This window comes from Motacilla alba, chromosome 21, assembly GCF_015832195.1.
Source record: "Motacilla alba alba isolate MOTALB_02 chromosome 21, Motacilla_alba_V1.0_pri, whole genome shotgun sequence".
Taxonomy (NCBI): Eukaryota; Metazoa; Chordata; class Aves; order Passeriformes; family Motacillidae; genus Motacilla; species Motacilla alba.
In genome coordinates this window covers 5,775,826-5,801,409 of record NC_052036.1, presented here as the reverse complement: position 1 = coordinate 5,801,409, position 25,584 = coordinate 5,775,826, and the positions used below count along the sequence as shown (strand labels likewise).

The window sequence follows — 25,584 nt, the reverse complement described above, 5'->3', positions numbered from 1 at the left end:
GGAGCTCCACATCTTGAATTCCAATTCATTTAATCACACTTGCTATAGCCTGAAGTACCCAGCCTTGGCTACATAAAAAGGCTTTTTCCTCTGGCTGTTGAAGTGAACACTTCCATTTGGGTTGACCCACACCCAACGTGCCCAGAGATGCTCCTGAACCACCATGGTGACCTGACACAAGGCCTTTTGTAAAAAAAGAAATCAAAAAGCTTTAGGGAGGGCAAGTGAGGATCTGTGCACAGATAAAGGACAGAGAAGGCTGTTCTCCAGCAGGAGAACTTGCTCAGCCTGGTGTGTAAATGTAATCCTGCTCTGTACCTTGCGGTGACAGAGCCCTGCGGCGGCGGGAAGCACACCATGGCCTGTAGGGCAGAGGGGAAAAGCCCACACAGCACTGCTTTAAGGACCATCTCTGCCACAGGTCAGGTGAGGTGAGGTGAGCTGCTGCCATGGCACCCAAGGAAAAGCCAACATGTATAAACACTGCTGATATGTACCATGGCAAATCCCAAAGCAAGCCATGCATGATCCCACAGACAGCAGGGAGTTACCTTCTGCTATTTACTGAAGAATAAATTCCCTGTTATGACACAGAAAGGAGTACTGAAAAAGAATCCTTCAGGAATCTCCTCCTAACTGAAGGGATTGGGGTAGTGAAGCTGTGACTGTTATTGTTGCTTCCAGGGTTAAAAAACCCTCTACCTGAGGAAAGCCTCATCCCATTCAAACACACGCTACAGGCTTCATCCTCTCCCGTTTCCTTAACAGAAGAGCTGGTACACATCCAGGAAAGCAGGGGCTCTTGAGTGGAAAACTCTGAGCACTTTTCAGGACCCTCTGAGCGGTGTTGGGAACCTGAGATGAGCTGAGCTATGGAAACACCCACACGAGGCCGTTTACTGCATGGCAGGCACAGAGCGGGGGCCAGTGGCCAGGGGCAGAAGGAAACACTGAGGCACAGAACAGTGTTCAAGCAAAAAAAGTTACAATTTCACCACGCAGCTCCTATGAAATAGTGTGGAATTAACTTTATTATGGATAAACTGATTGCCACTTTGATTATTTTCATTTTATGTTACTTGGCCTGATCTGCTACTTTGTAAGGAGCTGCTGAAATCAACACTGAACAATCAGCTTTCATATGTTCTCCCAGCTCCTGGGTCTCTCATGCTCCTGCTGCAGAAGGACAGGGACTCCCATATGAGCAAGGGTTAATAATCATCATCATCATCATCATTGCATTTTTTCCTTCAGTGGCATTAACCGCCTTGGCTCTGGCTGTCAGAGGAAGAGCACTTGACTCCAGAACAGAGTTTCTGTTTAGTCTGAAAGAGCATCAGAACCGGTCCACGAGTAACAGCTGTGATGTGCCTGCCTCCGAGCCCAGCTGGTCCACACGGGAGCCAAGGTCCCACCTGGAGCTTCCATGCAGCCCTGGAGCACCTGTCTCCCCTATTCCCAGCTGACCTCTGAAGCACAGAGACCAACAGCATCTTCCAGACACTATTTCACAATTTTTGCAAGCACAGGGACGTCTCCTCTGGAACCTCCTGGAGGTGGACCAGGAGGAACAAGGCATTTCAGAACTTCCCAAAACGGCCACAGCAAGAACAGTGAGAAACAAGGTTTGAAAGCCAAGCTGAGCGAGCATTTGGTTCGTTCCCCTTACAGTGCAGTTCCTACCCTCTCTCATCCTTCATCATGAACCAAGCAACAACCAAGGCCGGTTTGAACACTGCCCCTGCTCCATCCAGCTCACTCCAGCCTCCACTCTGGAGTAGAGAATCCCCAAGACAGCCTTCACATCCTGCCCTAAGGAACTTCGGTGAAGGGACAAGTGGGAGTTGGACAATACTTTGGAGTGCCAGGACAAGGGAGAATGGCTCCACACTTCCAGAGGACAGGGTTAGATGGGATACGGAGAAATCCTTCCCTGTGAGGGTGGGGAGGCCCTGGCTCAGGTTGCCCAGAGCAGCTGTGGCTGCCCCATCCCTGGAGGTGTCCAAGGCCAGGATGGGTGGGCTTGGAGCAGCCTGGGATAGTGGAAGATGTCCCTGCCCGTAGGATGAGCTTTAAGGGCCCTTCCAACCCAAACCAGAAGCCACTGCATTCCACCCACTTCTGCAGCCTGATGATTTTTAACACTGCTCAGCCTCCAAGGATGAGGCGTGTACATGGATTTGGGAGCAATCCCATGGAACGTGGCAATGCTTTGTTGCCTGAATTAAAAGTCTCAGCTCTGAGCCTGGCACTTACACACTTTGCAGGGTGAGTAACTAGCAGCACTAATGACTCTCTGCTCATCCCCAGGGGCAGGAGAGCCCAGCGGGATGCTGCCTTCCCCTCATGGCCTGGGGCCTCGCAGCGCTGAATGAAGCACTCCTGACCCGGCGGACTCAGGCTCTTCAATACCTCCATTGAGCAGGCACAGCTGACTCGCTCTTTCTTTGGAGAGATGTGGGTGATGGTAGAGCATAAGAAATAGATATTTATGGCACTTGACAAGAAAAAAAAAAAGAAATTTGGGGTTCTCATCCCCCCAAAAGATTTTGAAATCCAGTAACTACTTAGTAAAATGAGCAAACAGCATTGTCAGATATTCCTTAAGCATCTGAATTGTGGTGCCCTACCCCACTCCCTGCACTGATTTTGGTATGAAGTCATGACAAATCATCTGTATCCCCACAGAATCTCCAGGTACCTATTCCCAATGATGTTCAGACTTTCAGAGGAAAAAAAAAAACAACAATGTAAACAGATCCACGTGCATGAAAATACTGTGACAATTCGTAAGAGGGTGTGAAAAAGCAGGTTAGTACTTATTGCCTAGTACAAGAGCTGCAGCTGAAAACTCACTGAAGGGAAAGGAAGTTAAGGAAGAGAATGGAAGGACCCAAAAAAAAAAAAAAAAAGTTGATCCAATTCCTCCAAAGACCAGCAGTGTGAATGCAGCCGCTCTCAGGACTAGCCCCACAGTAAAACAAAGGAGCAGCTCCTCTTGTCACAGTCTGACTCATCTCCTGCATTCCATGTCAGGGAAACAGAAAAGCTTTCTCCAAGATCGGCCCATACTGGAAAGGGACCACTGCCCCAGCTCCCGTGGTGGTTTCCTTGCCCCCCCAGTCTAACAGACACACCGAATACGCCGGGTTCTTCCGTGCCGGGGCCTCGGCGGGCGTGTCTGCCAGGCCAGCTAAGCCACTGTCACAGACATGCAATGGGATTTTGTGTTTCTGGACAGCAAAGGCTTAAGGGACTAAAACAGGGACTGTGCCTTGCCATGGCTGACGGAGGGACAAACTCATATAGCTCAGAGGATCAAGCATCACACAAGCGTGGTCAAGACCCCTCCTAACTCAGCTGCATCAGTCCCCTCCCAGTCACCCCAGAGCTGCTTCCCACCTCTGCACTCTGACAACGCTCCTGCTGTAATTAATTAGCTGATTTAAGAGTTCCAGGCTGATGGTTCTGCATTACAAAAATCACTCTTTACTTGAACCTAATCAAACTGAGGCTGAGCACTGGTGTTTTAAGTCTGGAAGTGCAGCCATGTCTGTCTGAGCACAGCACATGCCTGTGGAAATCACCACAAATATGCAGCACTCCAACATCAAAGACAGGAAAAGATGAGCAGTAAAAAGGGCACCCAAGGTCAAAGCCAACACCAGGGCTGCTAAACCCAAGGTTTTCATTAGAAGAAACCTTCCTGAAAGACTTGCAAAGGAAGGTAGCAGATTTCCTCCCAAGAAAGAAAACTGAGATCTGAAAACCTGCATTTCAGCAGCCGGAACAAAGCCATCGGGTGGATCTGTGCCACAGGTGATGCTGAAACACGCTGTGGTTTGGGTGGCTTTGGGGGTAGGGGCATTAGAAGAGCATTCCTTGCTTCAGTTAGGGCTACGTGTGCCAAAATCCAGCTCATTTGGTCCAGTCCCGAGGTCTAAACCCTCTACCACTGAACCAAGAAGTGTTTTACTCACTGAAGATGCCAAGGACACAACTTATTTTCACTTTGTTGGGTAAGTTTGGGCATAAATTTTAAATAAACTTATAAGAAAGGACAATTTGAGTGTCGTCTCATGGACACATCTCACACTTTTTAAGCAAAGTAAAGGCCCCAAGGGCTTCAGATTCATTTCCCTTTTGATTTACAAGCCCCTGCATTTATTAGCCTTCTGGACATGTGGTGAGGCCCATCCTTCATACAGGGAACTGGAAGGAATTCAGGCAAGGCTTTAGCTAAAGTTCACACTCCCCCTATTGGGCTCCACTGCCACACAGGGATTTTACCCCAGGCACTGACTTCCAAAGCTAAAAAGCCCCCAAAAAACTAGAACCAGGCCTTCTGACAAGAATAACAGAATTAAGACAATGCTTACCAAGGCATGAGGAGTGTTTGCATTGCGTGGTCGACCCGTTGTGAAGTTGTTTCTGGATAAATAATCCCTTCTGAGTAATTAACGAAATATTAGTGTCTTTTTTGGTCACAGAATCCCAGAACGGGGTGGGCTGGAAGGGCTCTTAAAGCTCATCCCGTTCCACCCCCTGCTGTGGGCAGGGACAGCTTCCACTGTCCCAGGTTGCTCCAGGTCCTGTCCCACCTGGCCTTGGACACTTCCAGGGACCCAGGGAAGTTCACTCCAGGATGGAGTACACTGCAATCAGACAGATCCACATCCCTCCAGACAGGTGGCAAAGGAACACCAACTTAGGGGTTTCTCCCACCTTCCATCTCCATGTTGCTGTATCTATCTAAGCAGGTTTAATTTATTTAAGACTCTGGATCTTCAAGACTTCAAGTTCTTAAAAATAAGTGCACGCAAGGACAGGTACTTTCAATGGGCAAGGAACGAGCTGGCTGAGGGGAGTGATAAGCAGTCGTGTCTGGGGTTACTTTTTCCAGCTTGAAAGTGTATGCTCAGCAGCCATCTATTGAAAAGTTTAAGCCATTCTCCATTGGGTGAAGAAAAAAAATCAGTCATGCTCTCTTGACAAGGATTTCCTCCGTGACTCACTCAGGCCCCTCCATGAGTCTGAGCGCTGGTTTTCTCCCTGTTTGTCACATATTCAGTACAGAGGGTTCTGCTGTCCTTTAAAAGGTGCAGAGATCCAGCCTCACTTCTCCCTGCTCCACAATTCGTGTTCCAGTCAGGGCAATAGGAACCAAAGACGACACAGCTTTACATGCTATTAAAAATTGGTGCAGAATACCAGAACCCCAACTATTTCTAGAAAAAACAGCTTCACTGGGCTGCTTTGAGTCCTGCAACAGCCTTTGTGGTCATCTCTCAACTGCTGACACTACCTGACTTGCACAATCAAACTCATCCCTGTCCCGTTCTCCCAGTTTGTTTCACCCAACAGCGCATTTGATTTTGGGGCACAACCCCTCCAAAACCTGCTCACCTTAAGGAGAAATAACCATTCTCCCTCCATCCTCACCCCCAGTAGCATTTAGATTTATTTTTGCATGCCTGCTACGCACCAGTCCTCTCCATCAGCTGCTTCCTAACAGTTTATTTCCAGGAATTAATTCCACAGTGATGTCTCACAGCGATTAGAGAGCACCCACCAGCACCTTTCAGGTTTATTAACATGGAATTGGAAAAGTAGCTTTGCTTTTGGTCTTCTCTCTGCGCTGGTAGGAAATGCTGACCGAGGAGATTCTCCCACCTTCCATCCCCATGTGGCTGTATCTATCTGAGGTTGGTTAAATTTATTTAAGACTATGGATCTTCAAGCCTTAAAGCCACTAAAATCACAGCCCCCTCACACAACAGAGTCAGTCTGGGGTGATGCCGAGCAAGTTCCCAACTGTTGCACGGCACTTCCCGACTCGGCACCGCCACTTAGCAGAGCAGCTGTTTCAGAGAGTGCTTACGTCTTCAGCTGCCTAATGCAGTAACAAAATTAAACAGGACAACATGGAGCCTAATCCAGCAGGGTGGGGGAAAGCCAGTTAGTGTTCCCAGGCCCTAGAACGAGGCGCCGGGCTCCGCGCACGCAGGCGCTGCCGCTGCCCCGCCACGCTCCGCTCCGGCACGGATTTGTCAGGATCTGTTTACACAATCCACTTTTCCCTGCGAAAAGCACGAAAGAAAATACTCTGTGGAGAGTCTAAGAGGCAACGTGTTTTCTCTGCAGCTTTCTGCAACTTTTCCTGCAAACTGAGCAAACAAAATGAATTCAGAACTATCAGTGCTGCTCCGGAGCTGCATTAACAATGAGCGTGAGGCTGCCCGGAGAGAAAGGGGGGACTGAGCGCATTAACAAAAGCCCAGAGCGCGCTGGCTGCGGCCAAAGCCGGAGCCTGAAAGGCTCCTTTGTCTCTCTGGTCAATGCAAACCCATTCAGCGGCCCATAGGCAGCAGAAAGAAAGTGAGGGTGGGAGGAAGAAGAGTCCTGTCTCTTTAGGGGACGTCTCCTCAGCTGCCAGGCTGCCAGGCAGAGCAGGGAATCGCGTGGACACAGAGCAGCGCTCCAAGCGCCCGCAACCCCGGCACCGTGCACAACAAATGCCCGCTGAGGACACGCTCTGCTCGCACCCAACCTTCCTCCACCAAGGGACACACACTCCAGGAACTGGACATCTAGTCCCCAAAAAGCCTCCAAGTGCAATATAAATAGAAAGCTATAGAAAATAACCCCCTGTTTCTGAGTCTGCTGGCTTTTCTGCAATCCCTTCCTCCCAACAATGAGCTATTGTTCCACTCCTGGGACTGAGGAAATGTTTGTGTTCCTTGTCCGAGTCCTTTACATTTACAGACCTGCTCCTCGTTTCAGCATCATCCCCATCATGCCAAAAGCACCTGGCCTTTCACAGTTCAAGAGAAAACACATTCAGTATTGACTCCACCAAACAGAACTAACACCCCCTTCCTCCTTTTCTTAGTGCTGCCATAAAACTCAGCAGAGTTCAACAGCAAACCAAAATATCTAGAAATGATCAAAGGAGGAGGGAGGGTCCCAGTTGGTACTGGTGTCCCATTTAAACATGGACACATGCGACCACCAGTCTGAAATGCAGAGTGATAAAGGTGAGCACTACCTTCAAGAGTCTGATGCTTGCTGGGCATGTTTCTCCTCACAGATGTTGAAAGAAGGATACACACACTCCTCACCTCGGCCACACAGCTGCCAGCACCAGGAAGGTCCACGAGGCAAGATCTTCCATGTGGTGGAAGATGTGGTCATCATGGACCTTTCTGTGGTCCACATGTCCCAAGGAACACAAATACTCTACTGTAAAAACCCAAAGCCATGAATTCATGCTGGGCTGCTCCTCTTCTCTCCCAAAATGGGCTCTTGCTGCACATGGCAGCCTCTGAGCAAAAAGCAAAGTTTGAACCCTGTGTGCCTCAGCAGAGCCAAGGGTTTGACCCAAACACAGACTCTAGGAGGAGATTTCTGCAGGGAGTCACCCATGTTCAAAAAGAACGTTTAAGTGAACGAAACCAACAAAGTGTCTATTTCCACTGCTTTAATATTTATCCATCTCTCCACACCAGGCTCATCCTGCCCTAACCAGGGAGTTCCTGCATGCTCCACACACAGGACACACAAACTGGCTCTAAGGAAACTGGCTCCATTTCCCTTCAGCAGCCTGTCTTGGGATAACCACACAAAAGACAAAGCTGGCTAAATCCTGTCCTTTTGCAGCACCCCATGAGCTAATCCATATGCTGCATTTGAACACTTCACTTTCAGGGACTCCACATCTATTTTTGGAGATGGCCAAGGGGCAAGATATTTCTTTATACAAAGAAGCAAGATGATTTATTTTTGCCTAAAACACTAGGGTTTCTTAATTGCAATCACAGGAACAACTTCTGCAAGAATAGCTTGTAAAGATAAAAACTCTCTTCTGCCTGTGTTGAAGCTGAACTAAAAAAGGAGGAAAACCCCGCCAAACCAGAGTTTTAATTAAACTGATTGACAGCCCATTCACACGGGCCACAGCTCGCACCCTTCAGGATTTTTCAATACAGAAAAGACTACTGCTCTTCACCATTGAGATAAAGATCTTTTAAAGGTGTTGATCTGTTGCTTCACTGGAAAATGAAGGAAGATCTCAATAAAACAGCCAGCTGTGCAAAAAAAAGTTACTGTTCTTCAGGCATCCAGAGGGGAAATCCACTCCACTCAGAGGGACCAAGCTTGGAGACTTACCCAAACACAGCCCTGGCAGCACAAAGAGGCATTTCAGACACACACACGCTCACACTCACACACACACTCCTGCCACTCTCTCCTCCTCCACTGCAGGAACATTTTTTGCCTCCTTTGTTTCCTCACAGGTGGGGAATGGCAATATAGAGTAGGCAGCTTGTAAAAAGGGGAAGAAGAACTGACAAACCAAGTCCCTTACACAGTGAACAGCCGTGGACCCGCGGCTGCTGCAGAAGTGGGAATTTACAGCTGCTCTTGCATTACATCTTCTATTTTGCCCTTTTTTTTGGTCAGGTCCAATACTCTCAAATCCAATTATCAGAACACCCTCAAAGGTGAGAAAGAATAAAAAGCAGAGAAAAAAAAATAGAAAGTTTTCCTTGGGGCGGAAAAGAAAGTGATTTCTGTGGTAGTCTTGTGCAGGGCCAGGAGTTGGACTTGATGATCTTTGTGAGGCCCTTCAAACTCAGGATATTCCATGATGATCTGGCATGAAATCAGGTAATTCTTTCTGCACTCAAAACTCCCGTGAAGGCAGCAGCTGCTACAATACACAAGCCTGACACCAAAGTCTAAAGAAATATGGAAATAGAGAACAAAAATCCCTAAAACACCTATTGCTAATTGGCAATGACTGGGGCTTCCACTGGCAACTCTGGCATGGTGAACAGCGATGGGATATAAATAGGAAATTCCTTTTCATCTTCCTAAGGTAGAGCTGCTGTGCTGGTCATTGAGAACAAACCCAGAGAGTCAGTTGTACTTATTTATATTTCAAATCACAACATGCACCACACAGCATTAAATAACAACTCCTTACTCCAAAGCTTTAGTGTTTGCACCGTAGATAAGAGAACATCAATAATGTGTGGCAAAGTACACCCTGTTTCCAGATAAAGCAAGATGCATTGTTCTACTTAATTCTGCTCTGTACAGTCCAGATAACACAAGTTTTGAGATGCAATTATGAAACACCAGCATTTAAAATCAATCTATGATAAAAGTTAATATAACAACCAAGGGAAAAAAAAAACAGTTCTCAAATATGCTGCATTGTACAGGAGAACTCCAAGATGCTGCTTATATCTGAAAATTTATGTGGAACAAAATTAAGACTTAAAAAAGACACACAAAAACCCCATTAAGGTTCTTAGGGCCACTAGAAGAGCTCCAAGTGTAGTTGCCACTGAGCAGGTGGATTTAAATCCCAACTGTTGGGCTTTCCTGCTTTCAGTACAAGCATTGCAGCCAACACTCCAGGCATGAACAGGCTTAAAGGGACAAGCAATACAGGCAAAACGTGTTAACCAAATGAACCTCTTCAAAGCATCATCTGTAGAGGTCTCCTGGCTTTATGTTCCTTGCTTTCACTGAGTGGTAAACTGCAAAAAGGGTGACGCGTGTTTTGGGTACAGAGATACCACAATCTCTGTTCACTGATCTCACCCCATTTCTCAGGTGCTCGAGTAAACTCTGAGATTGGGATGATGTTAAAATATTGTCCTGTCCCCTGGCACCATGCAAAGTGACTCCAGAAAGTGTGTTTTTCCCATGGAAATCAAAGCCTGCCCTCTGATCCTACCTGCTCCTAAAGCTTACAACAGGCAGCACACCTGAGGCCTCTCGAGGGCACTTGTCCTCATGGGTAACTTCACATCCTGACCGCTCCCACCCTGTGATTACACTGACCCAGAAACCCAAACCTACAAATGGACACCCTGGGCATTGCAAAGGCAAGCCCAGCCTGGGAATAATGCAGAAAAAAAGTCACAATTCCAGCTGACAGATGAACAGCTGTTTGCTTGAGGGCACCACGTGATGAACCATGCGAGCTTCGGCCTTTTCTGCCCACTGACACTGAAGGTTGCAAAGGGAAATCGATATTATTACTAGACACAACCAAAATGACAATATCATGCAACACCTGCAGCTATCTTTGCTTTTCAGTCCCTGGAAAGACTATTGTGTCACAATTCCCTTGTATCTAAGACAAATTTAGCAAGACAGCTGCTCTGATTCTCTCTGCAGTCAGGACGTGTCAAGAAAGTGAGGAAGCTCCTTTAAAATAATCCTGATTCATTCACCTGCCATGAAAGTGACCCCACTTTCTTCCACTCAATCCCTCTGCAACCTGGCTTCTCTAGAACAGCAAGGAACAGCAAACAGCCTCAGCAGTTTCAGAGCCACAGACTGGTTTGGGTTGGGAGGGACATTAAAGACCATCCATTCCCAACCCCCTGCCAGGGGCAGGGATGTTACTCCCCAGGGCTATGTTTCCACCTCTCCCAGCCTATCACTGTCTCATAGATCTTAATCCAGATAAACTTCCTGATTTCCTGAGCTGAAGATAGAAACTTACAGCAAAGAAACAGCTTTGTTCTCACCTTTAGGCAAGAGTAAATAAAATACCCAGTCGAAGCTCAGTCACACCTCTCTGCAAGATGACAAAGGATGGCTCCACAGCGCACCACAGGGGGCCAAGGCCTCGAGCTGGACAAGACCCGCTTCCCTTGTGGCACCCACGGAAAAAACCAACACGAGCAAAACGTTCAGGACCTCACACTACGACAGCAGTGGCAACAAGGGCAGAGCCTAAACTAAGGGATCAAAAGGTAAGGTTTAGTGCCTCACCAAATGCTTCTGAGAATCATGGAACACCCTGAGCTGGAAGGGACCCACAAGGGCCATCCAGTCCAACCCCTGGCCCTGCACAGACACCCCAACAATCCCAGCCTGGAGCTCTGGCAGCCCCGGGGCCAGGACCATTCCCTGGGGAGCCTGGGCAGTGCCCAGCACCCTCTGGGGAAGAGCCTTTCCTGATCTCCAACCCAAACCCCCCTGGCCCAGCTCCAGCCCTTCCCTGCTGGGTCCTGTCCCTGCTCACAGAGAAGAGACCAGAGCTGTGTCTCCACTGCCCCTTGGGAGGAAGCCAAATACAAAAGGAGGTAAAGTCCCTCCATCAAGAGCAGCTCAATGTTTTTACTGATGTTCTGAGGTGTATTTTGGGTGACAACACTCAGTGCTGCAGTGGAATCCCCTTGCTCTGATTTGCCAAGCTTTGTCACAACACGTTTACTATGGGATGTGTTAATGGGATGAAGCTGCCAGTACCAAACTGGAGCAGATCCTCTCTGCCCAACAGCATTTGGATCAGTCTGCCTTCAGAGCCATGGTGTGGAAAACCTGGGGAGCAGCACAACCCCATCCCCACCTAAAAATAACTGCATTCCAGGAGCGACAGTCAATTCTAGCTCCATTACTCAATCTTGATTAAATCTAACGTTCAGTATATTTCTTAATCAACTTGCCTCAAGTGACTACCTTAAGGTTAATCTCTCAAAGCCTTTTTCAGGGGAGAGAAGATTCTTCTACCATCTGAACACACCAAGGAGCAGGTAGAACATGAAAATGATTATCCACAAAGCCTGTTCTTTCCAAAAATATTTGGCAAAGCACTGGGGGTTTTTTTTGTCTGTTTCGTATAAACACGATGTAAAACGAAGTTAAAACAAAGTCTCAAAAATGCCCTTCAGCATTTAAAAAGGATCCAAACTCAGAGGAAAGAAAGCATTCTGAACAAGGCATTTCGCAGCATGGTGCAGCAAAAAAAAAAAAAAGTCCTTTGGATACTTTCAACTGCATTTATTTTTGCAATTAACTACAACAGAAGGGAAAGTAAATCCAGTACCTAACAGAGAGGTATCTTTACACTGCTTTCCTTGACGAAGTTCTCCTAGAGCAGCCTTTGGCTTCCAAGCATTTGGTAAGTGTTAAAAACCATATTTATGTATGGAACAGTTCAGCAGGGAAATGGTATGCCAGCTCCCAGACCCCTGAGCACGCATGGAGGCACCTCTGCACACTGCAAACCTCCCTCTGGAGACCACGGAATGCAAAGGGGCTGCCAAAAGCCCTCCAGCTGCTCAGGAAGGCATTTCTGCCCCAGCTGATAACACTCCCCACAAAGCCAACCACACCCACCCCTGGCCTGGCAGCTCAAAAGTCCTCCCTGTCCTGTGACAGTAAAATGATCCTTGCTTGAAACAGTTAAATATGGAAGTGAACAGAATCATGGAATCCTGGAATGGTTTGAGTGGGAAGCAACCCTAAAGCTCATTCCAACCCCTGCCACGGGCAGGGACACCTTCCATTATGCCAGATTGCTCCAAGCCCCATCCAACCTGGCCTTGGACATTTTCAGGGACCCAGGGGCAGCCACAGCTGCTCTGGACATTGCAGAAGGGTTGGGAGAAAAAGTGGTGTACTAGGAAAAATTCCTGGGTCACTTTTTCAAGCAAAGCCACCAACCAAACTAATTTCAACCACCCCAGGGAAAATGGAAGATGCTCATCCCAGACCATGGTCAGAACCATCACTCCCAGAGAATGAGGAGTCTTCAGAGTGAAGAAACTACATTGTTCAAGAAATGAGGGACAAGCAGGAATCTCTATAGGAGACATGCAGTCAAAGCAAAACATCACACACATGAAATTCCCAGGCAGCAGCCAAGGAAGGGCCAGGGGAGACAGAGGCAAATCTGACATGAGGCAATGTCAGAGGCAGAACTTGTGATGATCATTTCATTTCTTGAATTTTCAAGCAGAAAAAAAAAAGCAACAGTAGTAGTCTCACACTGAACAGTAGCTAAACAAGGCTAAGACTGAGCAAACCTCCTGGTAGGTGCTGTAAAAATATCCAAAGCAAGGCTGTGAGCAAGCTGCCTTGATGGAGATGACAAGGAGTGACTGGGAGGAGACAGCCAGGGAGAAGAAGGCTCTGATCTCCTGTCTGGCCAGACACACGTACCAGCCTACTCCTTTCTGGAGTAACTTTGGCTTAAGGAACAGGAATGGTTCTTCAGTTGTTCTCTGCACTTTTGGCTGCATCAGATGCTTGTGCACATCTAGCCTGGCAGAGAAAAAGAGGTTTTTTTAATAGAATGCCACAGAGCAGACAACACAGCTGAAGCCATACCCGCCTTCCTCCTTTCCCATTCTGAAATGCAATTGCAGATACAAGAGTTATTTCAAATACTCCTGAATTTCAATCATTGAGCTTAAAGAAATTTACATCAAACAGCCAAACCAGGCACTATCCCACACAAACTGAATCACAATTCAACGAAAACAAAGGTCCCCAAATTCAGCGTAGCTGTCCCCTGACTAGCAGCTGAAACAGTTTCTGGCCTGATACCAGCTCAGGGAGAGGGAGGCAACCTGATAACCACACTCTGGGTCAGGGCTGGGAAGCGCGGAGCCACTGCCACTGCGGCAGAGGACACCGACCGGGAAACACTCCGGCCCCAACAGCCCCACCAGGAAGAGAAAACTGGGATTGTTTGGGGCCTGCTTCCTTCAGAGCAGCTGCTTAACACACACACACGGAGTTATTTCTATACCAAGTTCACCCTGTGCACATATAACCAGGTAAGAGCATTAAAACCACAAGAGCCAAAGCAGACAGGACCAGGTGACATAACTGAAAAGGCACAGAGGAAGGCAGAGCAGGAGGAAAAGGATCCCACTGCAGAGAAAAGATTCACAAGCTTTTATCGAGCCCTTATTCAGCTTACAGCCTGGAATAAACTTCTGTGTGGGTATGACAGCCTACCTTCCCTCATGCTGAACTCACAAAGCACAGCCTCCCAGCTCTGGCTTCCCTTCAGTGCCAGCAGTTACTGCAGCTGGGCCACGTCGCTACACCACCAGAGAGAAAGCTCCCATCCAGACACGAGCACTGCAGAGCTCATTCATGGCAATTTTCACCCAGGAGTCTGAATTGCTGTGAAGCACTAAAAACCAGCTGACTTTTCGCTTCCTGTGCATGCCATTAACACAGAATTGCCCCTGCCCACTCACCTCAAACTTTGTGCCCTAAAATCACAAATAAACCGCTCCAGCTTGCCAGGCTTTACCCCCAACATGTCTGTGCTCCACAGAGGCAGCCCCTGCTTGTGTCCTGTGGGTTGGGGACCCTGCAGCAGCATCCATCCATTTCTGAGCCAGGCTCTCCATCTGTGTGATAAGCAGGAATGTCAACCAGCCTGGTATTTTACTGTCTCATTCACTCAGCTGTGTTTCCTGAAGTGTCTCCAATACTTCACACTGTGACCTCATGGGGAAATGCAATGCTCTGCTGGTCACCCTGTTGTGGTGACAGCAGTGTTGTGACCCAGAGTGATGGTCCTCCCATCAGCTGAGCAAGGAACTCCGGAAGGATGATTTTCTGGTGTTGATGCTCATTTCCATTCCCAGTGCTGTAACTCCTCGTGGTTTTTGGCCCATAATCTTTATTTCAGCAGTTTATCAACATGAAATGAAATCCTAAGTACCTTCTTGCCACATGCAGAGCTTATGACTTCCCCTGAACTAAAATTTTGTGTCACACAAAATGAAATCCAGGGAAAGCTGGCATCCAGGGAGGGCAGAGCAACACATCTTACACAGCTGCACAAAAACCAAACTCACAGAGGGCTGTTGGTAGGACAAGAGCCCTGAGCCTCCTCAGTTCAACCCTCTGCACCTCTAATTTCCCCTCCTAAGGAATCTCAGGTGCACACTTCACACACACCTGTGCAGGGAAATCCAAGAAAGAGTAACAGCAATGATATTCACCCCACCAGGGCCTGAAGATGAGCAGTAAATTAGTCTCTGAGCATTTCCCATTAAAAGAAATCCTGGTTTACTTCCATTGGCTCAGCCTGTTGGATCCAAGGCCAGGTCAGATGGGGCTTGGAGCAAAGTGAAAGCTAGTGAAAGCTGTCCCTGCCCACGGCAGGGGGGGGAACAGGGTGAGCTTTAGGGTCCCTCCCATCCCAAACCATTCTGGGATCCTACAGATTCAGGCCACAAACAGGGATAAAACACAGAGGGAAGGCTGCAGCTGCTGCAGTGCTCTCTGATGTGATCCACACAGCAGAACCAACACACAGGCAGTAGTCGGTGAAGATGCACCTGATGCACTATCCCACATGGGAAAGAAAAGGAAACTTCAGGACCCGTCCCTGCCTGGTTGCTGAGGCCTCTCAGCACAGCCCATGCACCACGGCACCATCAGCACAGCCCATGCACCACCACAGGCACCACGGCACCATCAGCACAGCCCATGCACCACCACAGGCACCACGGCACCATCAGCACAGCCCATCCACCACCACAGGCACCACGGCACCATCAGCACAGCCCGTGCACCACCACAGGCACCACGGCACCATCAGCACAGCCCGTGCACCACCACAGGCACCACGGCACCATCAGCACAGCCCATGCACCACCACAGGCACCACGGCTCCTCTTCTGAGGAGCACAAACCCCAGCTGTGCTGATTTCAGACTGCAGCACCTCCACAGCCACAGCAGGGCTTTAAGACTGAGCTTTCCACCTACAAACACTGCCCAGACACTTGGATTTCACCACCACCACGGCCACAAGCGCCATCACCACCTTAAGCATGGACAGGGAAGCTCTGAGGACTGTGCTGGTGACCAGTGCTATTTTAGCAGCCTTTTTTTCAAATTAACCATAGTTAAGACCAACACTGTGGATGGGAAGAATAACAGAAGTATTTTTCCCTTAAATGCTGATGTTTTGGAACACTGCAGAACAGGAATGGATCAAATCAAACATCTCTGGTTATCCCTAGCACCTCTGACATTATCAGGGGCTGCAGTGCAATTTGGTTCCCCAAACTGGTTGGAACACACTTCACCTTCCTCCTTTTTCCCCACAATCCAGAGACATTTCAGACCCACTCACAGCCAGCGTGGATGATCCAGATCTTTTGTCTCCCATTCCTAACAGAAACACCATCTTAAGCACAACATCATAAAAGCAAGGATGGAGGCTAGACCACAAGAAAAAGCAATCCAAGCCTGAGGAGTGAATTCTCCTTCTTTGAGGGAATATTTGCAACCCTCTCCTCTCAGTAGTGGAAGTTCAGCAGACTTTTCCAAGAGCTTCCAAAGCATCAGTGACCTTTAGGAGTTTTAGCTCAACCAGTGAGACCTCAAACTCCCTGATGGAGACCAAGAGTTAACCCCGCTTTCAACACTTCCAAGCCTGGCTGCATTCCTCCCCCTAAAACTCCTTTCAAACAACAAGACAGAGCTGACCTGACAATAGAGACGCAGCTCTCCCCGCTCTCCGTGTCTGCCCTGCTCCCTTGTTTTATTGCTGTGCTCCAGCTCCTTTCTCCACGCCCTTCCCAGGTTGATTAATACTCATCCTGGATGATCAGATGTCCAGTAATTCAAGCTTTTACAGTGCTCCACGCCATAACTCTCTGTAAGGCTCACACATTTCATCAGAAAGCTTTTTGCTGATTGTTCCCAATCCTGACATCCTGGGCATTCAATAAGACATTCTGGACAGGGGTCCCGGCTATAAAACTCTCATCTTCTTTGGCTGCCAGGATGGGAATTTGGTGACAGTACAATTCATTCATTTATTTAATGCTCCTAACATCAGTCTGAGTGGATGAAGTGTGCTTTGGCTGCAGCGAGGCAGGGAGGGGCTGTGCCAAGGGACAATTGTTTCGGTGAACGCCGGCGACGCCAGGTACCGCTGCCATGGCCACCGCCATGAGACGGGGTACTCGGGGCAAAAGGGGAACCACTGCCAGTTCAACGTGGTGCACAACCTCACAACCAAATATCCAAACATACAGGAGTTTATCTGTGCAGATGAACTCTTTCAAAATTGAAAAAGTGTTTTGGAAAGGTAATCGATGGAATTAAGGCAAACAGCTTAAACTCACTGAAACTCAGGCTTTGTGATATATCAGCAAAAATTAGGTCTTTTTTTCTTTTTGAAGGGACAGACATAAAGGCACTTTGAAATTGACTTTAAAACAACACTGAAGGAAAACATAAAACTCAAGCTGGACAGGTTGACAGCTGAATTATTTGCATTCACAACTCTAAAATACGAAACACAGAGCCCAGGAACACTGAATATTTGGGGAAACACTGTCCAGTGACAAGTATTTATAACTGCCTGAGCACTACTGAGAAAGGGTGACACAAACTGAAGCTGGTTTCATATTATACAGAGCAAGTAGAACTCAAGATGTCTCACCGGCTCAAGAAATACTACATCCAAAAGCACCTCCCAAACGAGCCTTGCCACGCTAAAGCTGCTGAAATCCTGTTCCCAGCACACTCCAGAGTTCAAGGTGCACCATGAATTTCACATTAAAAGTCACAATAAGCAGGCTTTAAATGTTTCTTTGGTTTCAGTTCTTGAATTCCCCTCAAAAAACTGGTATAGGTTGCTCACCCTCAATGACAAGAACCCTGCTGAGTTCCCTTTCCCACATACTACATTGAGTCAGCCCAATGATTCAGCTGCACATTGCAAAAGCCAGTGTCCAGTATGGAGCCTGTACATCACCCCAAACAGGAATTCAAGACTTCCAGGAAGTCTTCAGGCCAGATTTCAGTCTGAATTTCCCATCAGACCTGACAGCTCTGTGGAAGATCTCATGGCAGCTCCAGGACAGAAGGGCTGGGTCTCACCACTCAGTGGAAATGCACTGGTTTTTTATAAAAGGTCCTTTTCTCAGGATGCTTCGGAGCCTTCCCAAGAACAGAGGTGACTTAAAAAACAAAGCCGAAAGCAGCATCACTAAAAAAGTCTTTCCCTTTGATGTACATAGAAAGAGCCTCCTGCTTGGTCTGAAAGACCAAAGACTTCTCTCATTTTTGCCTTTTGGCAAGAGAACAAAATAAGCCCAGGAAAAGCCAGTTTCAAGGCACAGTAACTTCTACAACTTATTAATAACACATAAAAGAGGGAAATCAGCTTTCAGACCACCATTAGCAAAGCCACAGCACCAGCTCAAATGGATTTTCACCCATCACCAGTGACACAGACACTGCAGACTCCTCTGCCTGCTCTAACTCAGTAACTCACAGTCACCCTCACGTGTAAATCAAACCAAACACACCATCATCATCCGACAACCCCAAACAGAGCAGCCCTGCAACATTTATTAGTTTCCACCTTCCAAAAGCTTTCCAAACTTAGGAAAAATCTGTGCTATTTAAGACCTTTAACTGCATTAATTCCTCCTTGCTTAGTGTTTTCACAGCAACGAGAGCAAACTCCAAGGCTGGCAGGGAAATTTCTGTTCCCACCACATTCAGTCCCCTCCTCTGCTACGATCAGGGATGGTCTTTGTGCTTCCAACTTCTACAGCTATTCCTGTGCAGATACTCTTACTCTAGAGCACGGGAGCCTCATTCTTGCTGAGCTCAAGCACTTGGAAAGGAGCAGCTGCTCGCTGCACCTCGACAAGTCCTAACCCATTTCAACACTCCTCCGACAGACAGAGAGCGCTACCAGGATCAGTCGAGGACGGGGTAAGTTTTATTTCCAAGAGACACATTCTGGAAGCCGCTTGGCTTTTTTTCCAAGCCTATCTAAAGCTCTAGAAATATTTCAACTCTCATGTAGATAAAGGAAACATCAATTTGTTACAACCAACAACCGAAATATCTTATTTTTGGTGGCAGAATTGATTTAAACCCGATACAATCTTGGTGTGGGGAAACTTGTCCTTTTGTCTCCACCTCAACTACACAGCAAACAAAGGTAAAAACAACTCCTCAGGTACAATCGAAATACAGAGCATGTAATTTTCCTTTCAGGAAAGAAAAAAAAAATAATCATGCTGTCCCATTAACCTAGTTACATGCCCAGCAGCAATTTGACTCTAGTCCCATCAGCAACAGCGTGCCATCACCTATTCCAAAAAGAGGGAGTGCGCCCTGGGACACCTTCCAAAGGTAAAGAATAAACCAGAGTAATAACATGCACCAGAAAATTTCACTAGCCTAAAAGCTGATTTTGCTCTCCTCCCTTTGATCCTTTTCTTTTTTAAGAACACATTCTATTTTCTTCTTCCAGCTGTTCCACATCATCAGCTCCTATGTGGGAGACAAAACGGAGTCCAGCGTTTGGGAAGGAAAGTTGTACAGACAAGTGCTTGGAATTGCAGCAAGTGTCAAAGACAGCACTGTGAGAGTCTCATCAACTGTATTCCCTTCAAAAACAAGAAGAAAAATTAGTTTCCCCTGGTTCCTCCAGACCACAGGGCACACGACTCCTCCCCCTACATGTTCATGCCTTGGAACAAACACCAGTTTTCTCTTCCCCATTCATTCCAGAAAAGCTTTTGCAATTGCCAGCAACCACATTCGAGTCACAGATAAAGTTTCCTACCAAAGCAATGCCTGTAAAACAGTGATACTACCCATCTGTAATTCCCTAGAGTAAAAATTCCAGCAACTCTAATCATATTAGCGGATTTACACACAACTAAAGTTGACAGTTGACCAGCCCTGAAATTGCTGGATTAGGGGAAAAAGAAAATTTAGGTTACCTCTGCCTTCTAAAGGGAGATCTTCACTGCTAACTCCTACTACTAAACAAAAGTGGAGCAAATGCACCAGCTCAAAACATCCAATGTTTGCTAACAGAAAAGCCTTTCAGCCTGAAAATGACGGACAAAATCCATCACAGATAAAATAATAAAAAACAGATAAAAATCCTTCTACGTCCCAACATCTAAAAGGAAAGTTATTTGTTCTGAGTCTCCTGTTACTCTCTCAACAACTTCTTACACAAACTCTGCTCCCAAATCAGTGCTGCTCGTTAAATACACATATATTTAAATGGATAAAGTAACCCTCTCCCACAGATTTCTGCCAGAGACCATACACAATCATGTCCTTGGATGTGAGAAGAAAAGAAGCCACTTGAAATCACATTTTTTGAATGGTTTTCTCCAAGAGATTTCACCACAAAAATCTTACAAAGCTGGTAAAGTGACATATCTGTGCTCTAACATGATTAGCTTTTGTCATTAAATAAATTAAAGCTATTGCTGCTTGAAAGAACACTAAGATGTGCCAAGGCTGGGGAACATCAACAGGGGAGATGGCAGAGAGGACTTAAGGCACTTTATTTTTTGGCAACGCGTTCCCCAATCCACGCTCATTCCTCCCCTGCAGAGGAGTCACCACCACAGAGCAGCAGGGAAAGTCTCTTCTCCGAGCTCTTCTCCTGCTCCGACCCTCCCAATATGCTTGATCTCCACAGCTTCAACGCTTCTAAACAGAAACTCTTCACAGGCAGCACCTCTGCCCCCTTCCCTTCATCCAGCCGAGATCTCAGAACATTCAGAAACACGGAGAGCAAGGGACACCTCTGATCTCAGCCTGGTCCCTCCTTCCCCCTCTCACCACTCGTTCCCTTTCAGGACTGCAATGCTCGGGACACTTTCCTCCCACGTGGCTGCCCCTGGCAGCTGGAAGAGGTTTCCAACTGCGCCCTGGCCGGAGTCAAAGCCACACGGGAGTGCTTCACACCAGAGCCACCACCACGCTCTTCAAGCTGACTTTCGTGCCCAAGCAGCTTCCAAATGCCTTATCCTCAACAACTCATCAACAAACTCCAGAGAGCACAGAGCTGCTCCCTCACGTAGTCTGGGAAAACATCACTCAAAATGGAGGCAAGGGAGGGAAGATGGCATTGGCTCCAAACTTCCGGAGGGGATCACGGCAACTCACAGACCCAGACCCTGCGGTGCACGCTGCAGGTTCTCTCCTGGGCAAAACTACTGGGCACTTTCTCCTCCAGGTCAACTCTTGGTTCATGGAGAGACAACAGAGAACCCCACGCACCCAGTCCTCCTCAAGAATCTTGATTCAACCAGATCTCCAAGGCAGGCCTGCATCCCGACGCTGGGCAAGCACTGCCAGGAACTCACCGCGACTTCCCACCCAGCCTCAGACATTCCTCAATGCCATACTGTGCTTCTCGCCGTCCTCCTGGGCTTTGGGAAAGCTGCTTGCACCCAGAAGATGCCACCCAACACAGCAGGAACCAGCACAGCACTTCCTGAAAGGGACTACAGCACAGTTAGCTGAACAGTGCAGGAAAAACTACAACTAAATTACTGAGGCAATGTTAGCAAAACACACGTTTCCTTGCACAGCAATGACGGAATTCACAGAGGTCAGTCCCCCAAACACCGATCCTTCCTCTCTGCTTCTTGGAAAAGGAATTAATAAGGAGGAAGAGAAGAAAAAAAAATTAGTAACAGTCTGTTGACACGCACCCTGAGCCTGCCACAACCTGCAATAGCCTGAGGAAAACACAATTTTTCAGAGATGTCCAATCCCATATGGAAGGAGCCACGGGGACAGATTAAAGTCAAGCTTACTGGTGCCTGCACATCAACAACCAGGAACTCCCTCCAAACGTGAGGAAGTTGGGAAAAGAAAACAAAACCCTACTGACAGCAGCCCTGAGCTGCAGACAGCTCTGATTTGGCTCTGACTGAACAGTGTCACATTAACCAGCAGCCTGGGATGTGACCCCAGGTGCCATCCATCAACCTGGCTGTCCCTTACAAGCCAATGTTTGCCCACATCTAGGCTGGGAAGAAGCTGGTGACCTGATTATATTGATCCACAAAATTTATTCACAGCACAGGGACTTTTGAAAGAACAGCTTAATGTAAGACACACACAAAAAAATACTTCATTCCTAAGTGGGAGAGTAAAGGACAGGGTGGAGCGTGACATGTGTCAGAAGTACCACCGAGGTAAAAACCACAAAGACCCACAGTGCCCTTGCAGCACCTTTGTTACTGCACCTTTTCATGGAAGAAGTCTCACTCTAGACTTCACTGGAACTTCTCCTGCAGAGGCAGTCTGGCAGTCAAAGCCAAGGAGGGCAGATTGGGATTTACTTTCTATAATATCCCTTCTGTTTGTCATTTCCCCCTCGCTTGTCCTTTCCACCCAAATAACGGTCAGACTCCAACTGAAGGATTTATCCATGCTGACAACTTCTGAGCACAATTTCTGCCTGAAATCAGGTTTGGCTGAGTATTCACCAGCACCAGAGCCACAGAATTATCCCAACTTACTTTTACACAGGAAATTTAACTTCTTAAAGCCACTGTGTTAAGGAAATTCCTCACACATCTGTCTTGTCTTACGGCAGCTCCAATAGCTTCCTATTTAGCAGGAAACAGAATGAATCTCACATCCAGACATTTCTGCTCTTCGTGTCCATCACTTTCCAGCTTCTCTTTCTCTCAAAAAAATATTATTTTCTAAAAAAATTATTTCTTCCCCCTGTATTTTAATTTTCCCTCTCTCATATCTTGTTACATGCACATGCTGAACACTTCTCTCTCACACAATTTTTATTCTTTTCCAATTACACAGATATTGTTTAATTTCATGATACATTAAGTCTGAAACCACAGGTATTTCCAAAGTTACAAAGTTCACCAGTAAGAAACTGCTTTGGTTTAAAAAGCCCAAGTCAGAGAAACCTGCAACTCTTTTATCTGCTGTGAGGTAACAGTGGCTCAACAGTTGTATCAAAACACAGAGAAAAAAAAGAAACCAAAGAGGGCTAAAAATAAGGCTGAACTCAGATGACCCCCTGCACTCCAGTAAATCAGGGATGAACTCTCCTCCCCGAGCCTCACTCAGAGCAGCACTGAGAGGTAACAGCTTTTGTTTATAATCAAACACAGGTTTTGGTGGAGGATAAAACCAGCCAGGGCACCTGAATAAGCTTCACCTGGACACCCGAATAAGCATCAAAAATAGTGTTTGAATATATTACAAGCACAGATCAGTAGTTCAGGAGTTAAGGAGAGATATCGGTCAAACACAATGTTTTCAAAACAGGCATGTCTAGAAATAAAAATGAAACTGTGTCATTTTAACCTCCCCACTTTCATAACACCCACTTGTCATACCCATCTAACACTTCTCCCTCCCTCTGTCCCTCCCGCTCACGGTGTCCAGCTGGGTCCCCAGGACAGGACAGGACACACGGCCACGGCAGCCCCAGCTCCTCTAGGAGCTTCTCCAGGCTTTCCAAGCCCTTTTGTTTTTAGGCTGTGCTCAGAGTAAACCCAAACTTCATCCCTGTGTGCTCCATGCAACACTCACAACAGCACAGCCCCCCGTCCAACCTGAGCGACACCCGGAGCAGCACCCGCGGGAATAAAGCGCTTCGGACAGCCCAGCACCGCCCGAGAGCCAGGCAAAGTGCAGCCTCCAGCTGTCAAGGCATCCAAGTGCCACCTTCCCGGTAAAAAAGCCCCTTCCCAGCCAAAGCAGCATCTTGCTGGGAGATCAGCTGGGCATAGCCCGTGCAGCCGGCCGGCATTCCCACTCCAGCTCTTGGCACATCCCTCAAAACCGAAGCAAGTTCCCCCTGAGCAACAGTTTTACTTACCACCACCCCACTGACTCTACCGACAGCACCTTCCCACTTTTTTTATTCCTAAAGCACCGGTTGGAATTACGGAATTCCGCAAATCAGGCAAAAATCAGCCAGCAAAGAGAACGTCCGGGGGTTTTCACTTGACCCAAACAAATCCGTAACGTCAACAGTCTCATGATTTAAGCAACGAATTTGTTGTCATGGCAGGGGTGATTCTTGCCGGAAGTTCAAGAAAACAATGGACCTAAACTGATTATAAAAGGGCTGGGTTTTCCCACCTCCAAAATGAAAGTGAGAGCAGGAAAATGCTCACACACAGGGAACACAGTTCTGAGAGCACAGCCCTCGGCATGAAAACCACCCTGCGCTTCCCCCTTAAAATCCAACACACCGCCAAACATTAACAGCAAAACACACTCCCGACCGTCCCTGCACCATCCCCGGGTAACACAGCACGGAGCTATTGCACGAAGCGTGTTTTTCATATCACACTCCCCCCAAAACTCCAGCGAGGCCGGGGGAGAGAACAGCCAGCTTGCCACGGGATGCTGTCGGACGCTGCAAACAAAACCTCAGGCCGGCAGGCACTTTCCTGCTGATCCCTGCAGTATTTCCCTCCTGACTCGGGGCCTACTCGCAGCACAGAACCCAAGACCTTTAAAAAACACTGGCAGCCCCCGCCGGCCTCTCTTTGTAGCAGCGGCCGCTTTGGTGGGGGGATTTTGGGGAGTGGGAGCCTGCTCCTCCTCCCCATCACGCGTGGCCTGGCAGGGAGAGCTGCTCAGTGAAACGTTCCACCTGAGATTTATTCCCACCAGCCAAGTAGGAAAAATAAATTAAATAAAATAAATCGCATGAAAATCGTCCCCAGCTGTAAATTAAAAAAAAAAAAAAAAAAAAACAACCCAACAACCTGGGTTTAAATTCGCCTGGAAAAACAACAAAACCAAAGCACTTACCTGGGCAGGACCAGAAGCAAAACTGAAGAACGATTTATAATTAAAAGTTTACCCTTGGGGTCACCGCTGCTTTGGGGGAGGGGGAAAAGGGACCCCCTGGAAAGGGCTGACCCTCCAAACCAGCCCACTGGGGAGGTGCACGGCCCCCCTTTCCCGGCGCCATCCCAGCAGGTGCAGCCCCCCTTTGCAGGGGGCCCCACACACAAACAGACACACAAAAAAGAACCGGGAACCCCTCAACAACCCCCCCCTCACACTTCCCCCTGGCTCTGGGGGGCCCCCGCGACCCCCAACCCTCCCCCGGTCTGGGGGCCCCGCGACCCCTCACCTCCCACCGCCCCCAGGCCTGGGGGCTCCCCGCAGCCCTCACCCCCCCGGCTCCGCTCGCTGTGGGGAGGGGGTGTCACCCCCGAGCCCCCGGGGCAAAGGATACTGCTGGGGCGGCTGTGGCGGCAAGGCCCTGATGTTGGGGTGAGGCGCCGGCGCCGGGTGAGGGGGAGCCGGGGGGGGAGGCGGCCCCGCCGCCGCCCCGCTCCCGGGGCCGGTCCCCGCCGCCGCCGCCGCGCCGGGTTTCAAAGCCGCCTTCTGCGGTAAACTCATGGCCAAGCGCAGCCACCACCCCGCGGCGGGGAGCGGGGCCGGGGGGAGCCGCGGAGCGGGCCGGGGGAGAGCCGGGGCAGCGCGGCGGGCCGGCACCGGCGCCGGTCTCCGTGACAACGCGCCTCCCGGAGGGCTCGGGAGAGGGGCCGGCGGGGAGGGAGGGAGGGAGGGGAGGGAGGGAGGGAAGGGGGGGCGGCTCAGGCCGCGCTGCTCATGAGCCGGCGGCGGCGGGGGGTCGCGGTCGCCCTCGCCGGGGGCAGCGGAGCCGTTCGCGGCGGCGGCTCGGGGGCGATGCCGGCGGATTTTCCTCACTGGAGTAGCGGAGCATCAAACATGGCGCTGCGGCCGCCTCCAGCTGTCCGGCCGGGCGGGCGCTCGGGCGCCTTCGGGCCGCTCCGGAGCCGCTCGGCCCAGAGCCGATCGGCGACCTTCGGCTCTTTCCGGAGTCGCTCGGCCCACCGATGATCGGCAAGCTTCGGCTCTTTCCGGAATCGCTCGTCAGCTAGCGCCGCTCGGCAAACCTCGGGTTCTTCCGGAGAGGCTTTCGCTCGCGCAAGCGCGCTGCCCAGCACCCCCTCCCTCCCCTCTCGGCTCAG

At 48.7% G+C, this 25,584-nt stretch overlaps 1 protein-coding gene across 14 annotated transcripts in view; it reads right to left on the bottom strand.

Annotated features, from left to right (window-relative positions):
* The window catches only part of EIF4G3 (eukaryotic translation initiation factor 4 gamma 3), a 143,588-nt gene extending 118,221 nt beyond the window's left edge, over positions 1-25,367 (bottom strand). For 7 of the 14 annotated variants that reach the window (XM_038160025.1, XM_038160026.1, XM_038160027.1 and 4 more), the window contains exon 1: positions 24,822-25,362. In XM_038160025.1, coding sequence (XP_038015953.1) covers positions 24,822-24,988 — 167 coding nt within the window. In that variant the 5' untranslated portion in view covers positions 24,989-25,362. Of the gene's footprint in view, positions 1-24,821 lie in introns of all 14 variants that reach the window. The other 7 variants (XM_038160021.1, XM_038160022.1, XM_038160024.1 and 4 more) reach the window with 3 other exon arrangements.
* Between the last annotated feature and the right edge of the window lie 217 nt (positions 25,368-25,584).